The 13,879-nt window shown below is 38.6% G+C and overlaps 2 protein-coding genes across 2 annotated transcripts; both read left to right on the top strand.

Annotated features, from left to right (window-relative positions):
* Nucleotides 1-8,778: 8,778 nt before the first annotated feature.
* Nucleotides 8,779-9,411, top strand: LOC147486859 (uncharacterized). The gene has a single exon (XM_086573874.1). The coding sequence runs from the start codon at nt 8,779-8,781 to the stop codon at nt 9,409-9,411; it is 633 nt and encodes a 210-aa protein (XP_086430000.1).
* Nucleotides 9,412-9,960: 549 nt separating this feature from the next.
* On the top strand, nt 9,961-10,647 carry LOC147486858 (uncharacterized). The gene has a single exon (XM_086573873.1). It carries the CDS (start codon nt 9,961-9,963, stop codon nt 10,645-10,647), a length of 687 nt encoding a protein of 228 aa, XP_086429999.1.
* The last annotated feature ends 3,232 nt before the right edge of the window (nt 10,648-13,879 follow it).

Raw genomic sequence — 13,879 nt, 5'->3', positions numbered from 1 at the left:
CGAACATAATGGAATTGTTAAGTACAAGGACCCCGGTCGCCCCATCAGACAATGCACCTTAGGAGATTCCTATACGACCACCGTTATTAGACACTGGGGATAGTGTTAACTTACTCCCATTTTATTTGTATAGACAAATAGGTCTAGACAAGATGCAACCCACTAAAATGACGTTGCAATTAGTCGATCGGTCTATTAAGTATCCTAAGGGTGTAGTCGAAAATGTGTTGGTAAAAGTTCAGGATTTCTACTATCCGCTGATTTTGTAGTCCTCGATACGTAAGTCGCTAACGACTGGGTCCCGATTATTTTAGGGCCCTTTCCCGGCAACCGCCAACGCTTCATTAATTGCCATGATGGTTCAATGTCCATGTCTTTTGGCCATCTTGTTGAAGTCAATGTTTTTAAAACAAGGACACACGTTACCCGATTCGTCTATGGATGGAGAGGTTAGCATGATCGAGAGCTTTGCTCGAGATTATTTCAACAACACGCTCCCTCGATAGTCATATGCCAAAAATTCTTTCCTTTGGAAAGTCGACTCAACATTTTCATTCCTACACTAGTCGATACACGTATTATTGATGAGGAAGGGATAGATGACTTTCTCAAAGATGTAGAGGACTACCATAGTAATGTGGATATGACCAATCTAGATGAGGAATTTGATGAGTTTTTTCGAAAGTAGGTGAAATTTCACCCTATCAAGAACTAACTTGCACAACATCCACCTCGATTCCCCTCCTTCCACCCTTTCAAAGGAATCTCGAAGTTTGCACTCGATCCTTTTTTTTTCTCCCGCTTCATAATTTTTAAATCCTCCTAGCAAACAGATACTCGAAGGACAAACTATTTGACACCTTCATTTTCAGAATTGAGGAAAGTCCCCTACACACACAATGAATGAGTTCGGCTAAAACCACATCCTCATCAGGCACAGGCTGTCTTTCTAAAACTTATCCATATCCACCATATCCTCCACAACCATTCACTTTTCCAAACTTATTTACTAAAACACCCACACATTCAAAAAATGAAAAAGAAGGTGCATGATAGGTTACAACAATAGGGTAATCCGACTTCGTTTGGATTCCACTAGGTCGTGGTCGTAGGAAATCTTGGTGCTTCATTGTGTTTGGATATGTTTTTCTGTGATATTTATTTATGGAATGATCCACAACTATTTAGGTTGTTGATATATGATCAACTGCATGTTCATACATATGTTTTAGATAAAGTCTTGAGTATCTGACTATAAACGACTCAAATTTCTGTGTTGGTGCATTTCCTTTCATTCCAATATATTGGTGAGTGCACCATTAAGGTAACCGGGCCCTCCCTATGGAGTGTGTGGCTGTAAGTACCGGGTCCTAAGTCCACGGTTCACATAGTTCGTTTTTTTCCACTCTTGCATGTTTTTCTCGGATTTTTGAGTCATGTTTCTCTATGGTGTGAATTATGTCTTTATTGCTTATTGTTTTTCCTTCTAAAAATAAAATAAAAAAATAAAAAATAAAAATAAACAGAGTAATTTAGGAAGTCTCGGGAATCTGACTTTAAAAGACCCATCGCTAAAACAAATTTTCTAAGCTTTGTAAAAAATTTGTTTGGGGTGGGTGTTCGTGTTTCGCATACTAAAATGTTTTATGTCCCATTAGAGTTGCTTAGGCCGTTTTATTGTATTACGATTCGGATTGACATAATCTATTAATTTAGATTTCATTCGTTAAGATAACTTACGCCATGCACGCATTTCGAGGCGTTTTCCACTATCACGTATGTCATCTGAAGTCGGAATAGAGTGTTTTATGGATCATTGGATAGGAAATTCTCTCCTGATCATTTCCATATCTCATTCGCAAAAAATCGGACCGTAACGAAGCGGGAATTTTGATTTGAAATTCGAAAAAAAAAAAAATCGAAAAAATCAAAAATTTCGATTTTGGGCTCAGCCCAACCCGCCCATGGAGAGGGGCCAAGGCTTTTTACCTTCTCACGAACAGTTCATCAGCGTTCTTCATCTTCCACCGCCATTAACGCCAAGCTTAAAGCTTAAACCTAAAACAAAAATCAAATAAAAAGAAAACTAAAACAACCCACGCCAAAAATCAAATCCCAACCCCAATCGACTTCAAACACCAATCAAAACCACCTCCACCAATTTAACCCAACAAAACCACCAAAAATTCAAAAATTTTCTTTCATACGCCACCACCACACCGCCACCACCATTGTTCCTTCAGTCGGTCAAGTTAAACCACCACTACCACACCCTCTACAAAACCCCAAACCGTGATTCAAATTTCAAATGGCTCAACAACGCCGAATCATACCGAGCAAGTTTTCATCTGCCGACCATTTCGCTACCGCTTTTACGGTGACGAAATGGCTAGTAGAGACTGGAATAGTCTTCGGTACTTTCGAACCGAAGACTTCTACCATGAAGACTTGGTCCGACGGTTCTACAACACCGTGGAGTTGGAAGGGAGTAGGATTTTTGTGTTGGTGAAGAAGAAGAGGAGGAGTTGACTACGGATTTGTTGGCCGAGATTCTAGGCATTCCGCCTAGAATCAATCTGATGCCACTTTACAGATCCCGGTTGACGGGTAGAGCGTTGATGGATGGGCGCATCGTCATCAATGGGAGTTACAATCCAAACTCCCATTGTGTTCGCCAGCATCCCTCGGGACCAACCAACCGGCTATTTCGTTGGATTGGTCGGAATGTCCTAGGCAGGACAAGGTCGATTGACATCGGTCCGACTGCCTCCACGCTCCTATGGGTACTCCAGAGCAGAAGTATGATTTCTGCATCCCGGAGTTTTTTCTTGAACATTATTAGGGGTTCGAAGGTCTTTGGCACCTCTCCCCGTGCTTATTACTAAGATCATCTTTGAAGATGAAAGCAACTCCCGTGATCCGAGAGGATTTACATTACCCCCGCACCGTGAACCCGCGTATCTATAGGGAGTGTGTCCAACAAGTTTGGAGGAGGGCTGAGGATAGAGAGGAAGAAGAAGAGGATGGTGGAGCTGGGGGACAGCAGGATGATTCGGAGGAGGATGAGGAGGATGGGACTTGCTTTGATACGGATGCCTTCCAGAGGTGTTGGTCTGATGCTGAGCGCATGGCTATGCTTCATAGGGGCATGCGTTCACTCAACACTCTCTGTGCAGACCTCCGGACTCGACAGGCGACCATTCATCACAACTTCGAGATCCGCACCCAGAGGGAGGATGAGAGATGGGAGCAGGCGAGGGCTGAGATGGAAGCCCAGCGCCAGTTTAGAGTGGATATGCTAGCACGCTTCCCACCTCATACAGACTCTGCCTCTGAGGACACAGCTACGAGACATGAGCGTCGTCGACGAAGGACGACTGCTGCTGGACCTTCTGGAGCCCAGGAGCCACCACTAGAGATCGTGCCCCCGGCCCACCACCTTGGCGAGGTGTTTAGAGGATGAGGAGTGATAGTCGTAGTTATTTTTGTTTTATAAGTTGTTGTTTTATTTATTTTGTTGTTTTATTGTAATGTAATTTTTATTCTCGTAATTTGAATTTTGTAAGTGAAAGGACCTCCGAATGAAAATTATAATATAAAGGGTTATTTTCAAGTATGTGTGCTTGTTTCATATTGATCCCACCTTCCCAACTTGTTTGGGGGTGGTTTTATCATTTCAAGTCAGTATTTTTTATAAAACCCTAGTGTTAGAATTTTATCGCGGAGTAAGGTGAAAATATGGAGTTTAGGCCTATCTATGATTGAGAATCATTGTAGGATGAAATCTAGATTAAATAGGTACATTCAATCATAAAATCCAAATAAGAGATAATTGGGTTTGAATCGAATCCGTGATGTGAGTTGTTTCCGTTTTGAAGTTTGGAAATTTTAGGATTTCGAAAACCGCCGTGAATTAGTTTTGGCAACTTTCCGATCCATTCTAGCAACTTTAAACCTATATAAACTTGATACAATCTACCCTCACAACTCACACTACACCTAAACCCCATCACTCACCCTTCACACCCGCGATTCCCACGTTTCGTCTCCATTTCACAAAAACTCGCAGGCTTCGGAGCAGCCGCCTAGTTTGGCCTTCAGCACCTACACTTCGTCGAGAAAAATTTGCTTTCGAGCGCCCGCATTCAAGTCAAGCGCGACCCCGCTAAGTTATTGGAATTAAAAAATACAAAGAGCTTCTATTTTTGGCGCCTCGACTTCTCGGACCGAAAAATTCCGTTTTTTCGCGACGTTATGCCCGGTCGTTTTGCAACTATTCCAGAGCGTAGTTTTGAGATGACATCTCCCATAATAATACCGGAACAGTCCTTCAAAGATTTGTTCCAAAGCACTACTTACGGTGCTTGGTTTGTGAGGTGATCACATACGTTGGTGGGAACCTCTTATGGTAAGACCGGCTGAACTTTATTCTCCAAAGACTTGCATCTTATTTTTATAATAACTGCATTTTCTTTGAGAGACCGGATGGAGAACAAGTGTTCTCCATCACCATTGACGATGAACCAATGGAAATTACCAGGTTCTTGCTAGCATTTGTTCTTGGACTTGCTATGCCCGCTGAGATACAAGACCCATGGTGCTATTGGGTCGATAATATGCATGTCTATACTTATGAGTCTTTGCACGAGGCTTATGGGGCAGGCATTTTCCGTATTGAGGACCAAGGGACTATAACGTTGTTGCCTTGGTAGCCCTTTGTCCATGAACATAGGAACTGTTATGTTTTGGATTATGCTAAACATTTTAGGGGAAGGCGTTTTTCTTCTGTGAATGACGCCACTTGCAGCGTTTTCCTTGCTTTAGCCAATGGACGCCGGTTCTATGACCTTCCCAGGACTTTGATGTCTAGTTTAGCACGAGCCCATACCATGAGGCATAAGTACCTTCTTATGCCCGTTCTAATTTCAACGATTATGCTATGTTTCTTTCCTGTTTTTTGTACACGTTTCACGGATTGGATTAAGGTAGACACGGTGTGACCCACCAATAGTATTATTCGATCTTTCCGTGCAATGACTTGGCATGGGTGGCGGATACAACCTCACCAGGTTGCACCCTACACCCCATCAGACCAAGTGGCACTTAATAGGTTAGCAACCATAGATGATAAATGGCGTGAAGCCTGGCAAATTATCATAGCATGGCAGGACGCGAAGGAACCTCACTTCTTTATAGAAGTAGAGGATGACGAAGATGACGAATAACAACGGGAGTGGAGGTAAGTTTTAGTTCTGTTAGTGTCTGCTTATGTCCCAAGCAATTTAATTATGTTAACCCCATAATGGGTAGAACTCTTATAGAGTTGTGTCGGGCTTTTATTTCCTATATTAATACGTTCTAACTTTGTTTTTTGCAGATGTTCCCGAATTTCACAGCGTTTCAATGGTATTTTTCCTACCCTCTTTATTTAAATGCTTTGAGGACAAAGCATGCTTTTGTTTGGGGGCATAGAAACACGTGTAATTAAGACATCCGTTACGATATAGATAGACATAATATGCATTTGTTTTCTAGTTAAAATTTCAAAAATTTTAAAAATATAAATAAATAAGTCATGCTATACACTTAGGAATATTGGTATTGTTTCTTTCTCCATGCTTTTAACAATCTAGAAGTCTCACATAGTATCATTTGCATCGAATAATTGTTAGAAACTTAGGTTAACACGTAGGTAATAATCTTTGCATCTATCTATAAATATATTACATGAGTATCTATGATTGTTAGCAAGAAGTTTCTAAAATCTAGGCTAGAGTACTTATTCTACAAATCCTGCGGAGAATATAGCCTAAAAGCCTTATATGAGCAAAACATTTGAGAAATGACACAAGGGAGAAGTAAAACCGGATAGGGAAATCACACGCCCACTTGCTTGATCACTAAACCATATCCTAAGTGAGAATTTAGGCCGCTTCTTTGGATCGATATAGCCGTAAATTCAAACCTATGAATTATTTTCCGCTTAGTCGCCACTCTGAGCCTTTCATTAGCCCTTCCATAAACCACAATTCCTTTACCCTGTTACAAAAACAAAAACAAAATAAAAAAAAAAAAAAAAAAAAAAGAATAAATCAACCTACCCAATTTATAATAAGTCTGAGAATAGAATGAGTGAAGAAAGAAGAAGAGAAAAACCGTGTAAAAAAAAAAAAAATTGTTAGTTGCTTCAGAAAATAAAGAAAAGAAGTTTCCATCCAAAGAAAAGAAAAATAGAAATAAAATAAAAACTCCAAAAAAAAATAGAATAAAAGGGAGTCAAAAGCCAAAGAAAAGAAAAAGAAAAATATGGCTAAGGATGGAAACAAAGTATAGAAGCAAAAGAAAATAACAAGCTTTTTCTAAGTTACATAATTCGAAGACTCTATTATCTCAGACTTGTCCTTTTGAATATCCATTTCCTTCCTTCTTAAACCACCTCCTAATCCCCGTAACACCTAATAAAGACCTCTAGCTCAATTAGGAATAGGTTAGTGTGATAGTAAGTGGCAGATGTGTTTGATCGACCCCGGCTTCCTTGTTGTCATTGAGATTGTAAGGTAAAGTGTACCCACTGTACACTGGAGTAGCGAAACCTGAGTGGAAAAATCAGAGTGTTGTTTCTTGACTATTATTGTGAGAACCTACTTAAGGACGCTATTCCGAGTTCTCAGAAACAAACCTGCTAAACATTTGATAGTACTACTCATTTTTATATATGTTTATTGTAGATGATTGATTATTATGCATATATTAACTTAGGGTTTTGACTGGTTATTCTTATGTAATTGCTAGAGAGATGTATAGATAGTTGAGCATGAATAAGGAAACAATAGTTTTATTTTCTTAGTCGCCAGAAGTATAGATGAAGTTTGTGAGTACCTTCAATGGAAAACTCTCACGAGGCTATAACTCGTCCACTAGGAAATTCCTAGTGGTTTAAGGCCTTGTTGCATATGGTCAATGCAATCGCACTCAAATAAACGAGATTAGGTAGAACTCCATTTTTGGTCACTTATTCTAATTTCTCATCTTTGCTTGAGGACAAGCAAAATCTTTGTTTTAGGGGTGGTTTGATAAGAGCCCAAAACTGTAGTTTTAACCCCCTTAATAATCATATTGTTAGACCAATTATGTGAATAATAAGTAAGAGTTAATACTGATTAAGTGTTTTTATGCATTTCAGGCTTCAAAGTCCATTATGTGCGAGAAATGTGCCATTTTAGCGAGATAAAGGAGCAAAAGTCACAGAGAACTTCGAATGCCATATCTTTGGACTCAGACCTCGGAATGAGGCCTACCTTATGTCAAAACGACCGGATCGGAAAGAGCTTTTGCAATGGTCCAAGCCTTGACCCGATCAGAGGAGTAGAAGTGGACGAAAAGTCTGTAGAAGCCAACTGCAGCTGAAGAGGCCTTTTGGATCGAAGAATTGGGTTTTGGGGCCCGATTCTTCCGGCCCAAAACATGGCTCCAAGCCCATGCACGATTTTGGATCTGGATGTATAAAACAAAAGCTTGACTCAGTGTTAATGGCGGTCAGTGATCAATAGTGATGAGTTAGAAAAAATAGTAGATAGCTTAGAATAGAAAGTAGCCATTAAAATAGCTTCTAGATCTAGTTTTATTTAATTGTTTTGATTAAGTATAGTTTCAAATCTAATTCATTTCATTAGATTAAACCTTGAATCTTGTTCTTCATTTGATTAGATCAATAAAGTAGTATTCTTTACCCATTTCGATTTTGTTAATTCCAATTCTAGATCTAATTTCAATTCTCGCCCTTATTTCAATTTAGTCATTAAATTAGATTTCATTATTGTTAAATTAAGTAAATTTCAATGCTTTATATTATGTTTAGTCTTAATCTAAATGGAAATGATTGGAATGATTCAAGGCTAAACCTCCATTAGAGGGGGTTGTGAAGCCTTGATGAAAGCTTGATTCGATTATTATCGAGAGAGTCGTGATTTTCTATTCCACTCTAGAGACGATTAGTTCACCATGAGAATGGGTTTAATTGTTCACATGCTAGTTATGAATTGGTAGAAATGCCATGTATAATTAGGGATTAGGAATAACCAATTGTTCGGGAAGCGATTCATTCGGATTACTGACGATTCGTCGTTAGTGGATTAAGTTGAGTTAAGGTGGAATCAATCCCCTCTAACTCCTTATCATAGAATCAACGTAGCATTCCCTTAGTATTCTGATATATAACCGACTAGTTGCATCTTGTGGGTAGTTGCATCGTAGTATAATTCCCTTCGTAAAACTCTCATAGACTTAAAAACGACTAGTTAGATTAGAAAACATCCATGCTAGAGCACTAGGAGTGGAACGAATTCGTTACTCCATTCTATTTCGATAGACTTGAGAGTAGAAAATATCTTTGATAAACAAAGGCTCACAAGTCTAGTTGTTAGTTTACTTACGTTGTGAATTCATCACTCATTTCGTAGGTAGACTAATCAATTTTACTCTTATCACCCTTGTTATTACTATTTTGAATAAAGTCGTTGCTAATTCCCCTTTCAGGTTCAGTAACTTCTAGATTTTTCACCCTGATTTCTTGGCAACTTTCATGTCCTGCTGGAATGTGCAAGTGTATGGCAGTTCTATGTTCATCTTGACTCAGAAGCTAAAACTTTTGAAGAACAAACTGAGAAGTTGGGCAAAATTCTTTTGCTCATACATAACCAAGCAGACAGAAGTTACTGAGGTTCAGTAACTTCTAGATTTTTCACCCTGATTTCTTGGCAACTTTCATGTCCTGCTGGAATGTGCAAGTGTGGCAGTTCTATGTTCATCTTGACTCATAAGCTAAAACTTTTGAAGAACAAACTGAGAAGCTGGGCAAAATTCTTTTGCTCAAACATAACCAAGCAGACAGAGGCTGCAAGGAAAGAGCTTAAATATATTCAGAAAGACCAGCAGAGTAACCCAACGGATATACTCCTATGCCATAGAGAAAAAGAAACCGTGAATACTCTTTGTCAACTTATTATTATGGAAGGTGAGGACCTCAGGCATAGAACCAGATGTGATTGGATGAAGTATGGGGACAAATGCAATGAATTCTTCCACAAGATGATCAAAGAGAGAAAGAGCAGAAATCTTATTTGGGCTTTGAATGACTCTACTGGTGTTGGAAGGGAAGGACAAGAAGAAGTCTCAGAAGCGTTTGTTGATTACTACAAAGGCCTATTGGGGCAACCTTCTTTAGCTTACTGTGACCCTACTTTTCTTGAGAGTCTTCACTTCCTGAGGGTTCTTACTGCATCTGAAGCTGATTATATGGTACAAGACTTTAATGAGGCAGAGATTCAACAAGCATTGTTTGATATGGAGGATAGTAGTGCTTCAAGCCCTGATGGTTACAATGCCTTCTTCTTCAAAAAGAATTGGCAATAGGTTAAAAATGAGTTTATCCAAGCTATTCTTTCTGTCTTCTCTCTGAATTCAGTGCATCGAGGAGTTAATTCTACTCATCTATGTCTCATTCCCAAATGTGCATCCCCATCAAGAGTTGAAGAGTTCAGGCCCATTGCATGCTGCAATGTTATCTATAAATGTGTTTCCAAACTACTCACCAATAGAATGAAACCCTTCATGCCTGATCTTATTTCTATGCAGCAATCAACATTCATTTTGAGCAGATCCATACAAGATAATTTCCTTCTTGCTCATGAATTGGTGAGGGGCCATACTATAGCCCATGGTACTAAAAGATGCTCCATCAAAATAGATATCACCAAAGCTTTTGATATGGTTAGCTGGTAATCTATTGAGATGGTAATGGCAAGGTTCAGGTTCCCAAATAAGTTCATTGAGTGGACCAAAATGTGCTACACTACACCATACTTCTCCATTTTAGTCAATGACACACCTCAAGGTTATTTTGCTGGTCACAGAGGGCTTCGACAAGGCGACCCCATTTCTCCCTATCTTTTTGTCTAAATCATGGAGATACTTGGAGGCATGTTGAATCGAAATGTGTCAACAAAGGACTTTTCTTACCATTCTAAATGCAAAAAGCTTAATATTATTCACCTAAGCTTTGCCGATGACATTTTGTTGTTTTGTAAAGGTGATGCTACGACTATTCAAACTGTTAAGAACACTCTAATGGAGTTCTCTAACTATACGGGTCTAAAGTTGAATAGTCAGAAAACTACTTTGCTTGCTGGAAGTATGAGTCGACATAAAGCACAAGACCTAGATGATATCATGGAAGTTAAGCTTGTGCAGCCTTTAGTTACTTACTTAAGCCTCCTACTTTCAGCTACAAGAATGGGTATCAAAGAATGCTTACCTTTGATAAAAATGACCACCAAGAGGATATCAAATTGGAAGAACAAGTCTCTCACTCACGCTAGCCGTCTTCAGTTGATTCAATCTATCTTATCCTCTTTTCATGTTTATTGGGCTAGAACCTTTATTCTACCCAAAATAACTTTGAATGACATAGCAAAAATCTGCAATAGATTCGGTTGGTCTGGTCCAAATATGACTCCAAAAATGCATCATGCAAATCACTCCACTCTAAGACTTGGCAATGATCAAGGTAGTTTGGGCATTGTTGATCCCAAGACATGGAATAAGGCTGCCTACTGTGGCCTTGTATTCAAGATTGCAAGCTACGATTGAAGACTCTCTATGGGTTAAGTGGTCAGTTGAGCATCATGTGCGAAATCAACATTTTTGGACTATGAAAACCCCTACCGACTGTTCATGGATTTGGAGGAATGTCTTAAAGCATCGAGAAGTTGCATAAAGATTTGTAAGGCATCAGATAGCTAAGGGAGAGCAGACATATGTATGGCATGATCCTTAGTGCTATGACACACCACTTCTTCAATGGCTTGAAGCAATACAACTTTTACAAATCCCAGTTGATGCCCTGGTAAGTGACCTCATCCTTGATGGGAGATGGAACCACTCTATTTCTTCTCTACCTAAAAGTGAGCTCAAAAGAAATACTGTGGGTATAGAGTTGAACCCTCTTCTGAAGCAAGACCAAGTCATCTGGACTCAAACTGTCTCGGGAAGATTCACTGCAAAATCAGCTTACATGGCGCTCAAACATATACGAAACAAGGTCAAATGGTATAGACTTATCTGGGGTAAGTTGGTTTTACCTAAGCATTCCTTTACAGGCTGGGAATTATTTGCAAATTGTCTTCCCACTCAAGACAAACTAGTGAAAAAGAAGGTGTTACATCACTCAAGTTGCTGCTTTTGTAACTCTTCAAGGGAGCATTCGAAACATCTCTTTTTTTATTGCCACTACACAAAAAAAATCTGGTCTAAACTGAAGGGATGGATGGGTCTGAGTAATTATGTTCAACCTTCTACTCCAGAGTGGTCCAACATAATGAGGTTATGCAGATCTACTACAATGGAAGCTGAAATTATCAAAGCCATTGTTTACGCTACTGTTTATGCCATATGGTCAGAAAGAAACTCGAGGAGATTCCAGCAAAAAATACACTCTGAGGACCATGTATGCAGTAAGCTCATGAAGTACTTGAGACTGTGGCAACTAAAGTACTTATCGAAAGGATTGGCAATCAAGTTTCCTTCACTCGCAAGCCCCTAACTGGTGTACTTGGCTCAAACCTCTACTAGGTGAGTTCATGGTAAATACCGATGGTTCTATAGCAGAAGACACTAATGGTTTCGGTGGTGCTATCGAGGGGATGTAATGAGGAGAAGTTAAGCTTGCCTACACAGGAAGTTCACCTAAGCGGTCTGTCATGTCACAGGAACTACTGGCGATTGAAGCTGATATGAAGGGTGCATTAAGCATTGGTGCTAAAAGAATTACTATTGGGTCGGACTCTGTGTGTTGTTGGTACCATCAATGGCAAGGAGGAGCCCCCTTGGTACTGCCTCAACATTATTGCTTCCATAAACTCCTTGAAACAACAATTTGAATTTGTTGATTTCAAACATGTTTACATGGAAACCAATCAAATAGCTGACTACTTGTCTAGGCTGTGTAACTCTCTTGATGATTCTGTAATGTATTTCTTGCCTCCAGTTGATGAGACCCTCGCTAAAATTATAAAGGAGGATGTGCAAGGAAAAATATATTTGAGAGCCTAATTTTCTTAATATAGGTTGAGGTCTGCCAAACCTCTAGTTGCTTCAAAAAAAAAGAGTGGATATGCTAGGTTTGAAATTGCAATTTTAATTTAATCTCCTTGACCTACTGTAGTCCATATCGGGCTGAGTTGCCCTGTAGTAGGCAATACGTTTTTTAGTTAGTAACAGGTTTTTTTAGTATCTTGCACTACTAAAAAAATGACATATTATGACGCTTGTTTTTTATCTATCTTGACGGCTTTGTTAAAAACCGTCAAGATAGGTGTTTTAGTAATATTTTTATGACGGCTATTGCAACATTATGTCGTGTATGACATAAGCGTCACGAAATTATAATAAATTTATGACGGCTATCGCAACATTTATGTAGTGTATGACACAAGCGTCAAGAAAAATATAATAAATTCATGACGGCATTTGCAACATTATATGTGTATGGCACAAGCGTCAAGAAAATATAATAATTTTATGACGGTTGTTGTAATATTATGTCGCGGTATGACACAAGTGTCAAGAAAATATAATAGTATTTCTTACAACAAATCAAATTAGCAATAGAATAAACCACAAGCGCCAAGAAAATATAATAATTTTATGACGGCTGTTGTAATATTATGTCGTATGATGACACAAGTGTCAAGAAAATATAATATTATTTCTTACAAATCAAATTAGCAATAGAATAAACCGTCAACCTTCTCACAGTTTTTGGGCACTAGATTTGGTCCATTTTCCTTTCAATTAAACCGTCAACAACTTAATCAAAAAAAAGAATACCAAAATCAATGGACTCCTTAGTAAGAATTGAACCTTCTTAAACCGTCAATATACCTTCTTAAACCGTCAATATACTCCTCACTTATGGAAACAGCTTTTAATTTATCAAAAAAACTTATCGAATCAAAAAAATCTTATCGAAACAGCAATAATGAGAAATTCCCTCAAGCGATGAAAATTTTTCCCGCTCACCCCAATTACTTTTCCCCTCGCGGATATTAAGGGATTGATGTTAGGTTTACCCTATATATCCTTCTTCCCCTTCAAAGGCAAACCCTAACAATTCGCCCATAATTTTTTTTTTTCTTCATCTCATTGGTCTCTTGCACACTCACTTCTTCATTTGCGCTATTTTTAAACTTGTTTGAGCTAGAAGGGATCGATCGATTACTACTACAACAAAGGTTTTGAAATCTAAAAGTAAGTTTTTTTTTGTTTATCTTTCTTGTTTAAATTGTTTGTAGAAATATTTGTTATTGCATTTGAATTTTTGTTTTCAATGAGAACCTCGGTCGAGGCTATTAACACTTGTTATTTCAACACGACCATGAGCACTTATTTTGTAATTTCATCCCACCTCTTTTTCGATCATAATTCAAACAATGACTCATGGCCATTGTTTATGCATGTTCTAGTGTTACTGGTTGTTGTTTATTGTGACAGTACATTTTTTTTTTTGCTTCTTTGTTTACTTCTTTGTTTTTCCATTTCATATTGAAAATTTCAACAAAACTAATCCCAGGTATCCAGTTTTAGGTACAGCGAAGCTCCCAATAGAACTAAGATAGAAGAAAACCCACCTTTCCTTATTGGACTCCTTCCTTTACCAATGACACAAGGCACTAAAAGTACTTCTATATTTATTTTGTATGGCATTAGGTATTTCTTGGTCAAGCACCTGAAAGTAATGTTAATTATTAGTATATGTCAAAGTACTCTACAAGGAAAAAAATAAAACATACAAGAAATGTGAAGTATTCGATCGGCAAGTTAT

The sequence above is a fragment of the Coptis chinensis genome, chromosome 7, assembly GCF_015680905.1.
Source record: "Coptis chinensis isolate HL-2020 chromosome 7, ASM1568090v1, whole genome shotgun sequence".
NCBI lineage: Eukaryota > Viridiplantae > Streptophyta > Magnoliopsida > Ranunculales > Ranunculaceae > Coptis > Coptis chinensis.
This window is presented reverse-complemented; position numbering and strand designations above follow the sequence as displayed.

What these genes read in the sequence shown, in the direction of transcription:
- LOC147486859 (XM_086573874.1), top strand. Translation starts at nt 8,779, where the DNA reads ATGTGCAAGTGTGGCAGTTCTATGTTCATCTTGACTCATAAGCTAAAA.
- LOC147486858 (XM_086573873.1), top strand. Translation starts at nt 9,961, where the DNA reads ATGGAGATACTTGGAGGCATGTTGAATCGAAATGTGTCAACAAAGGAC.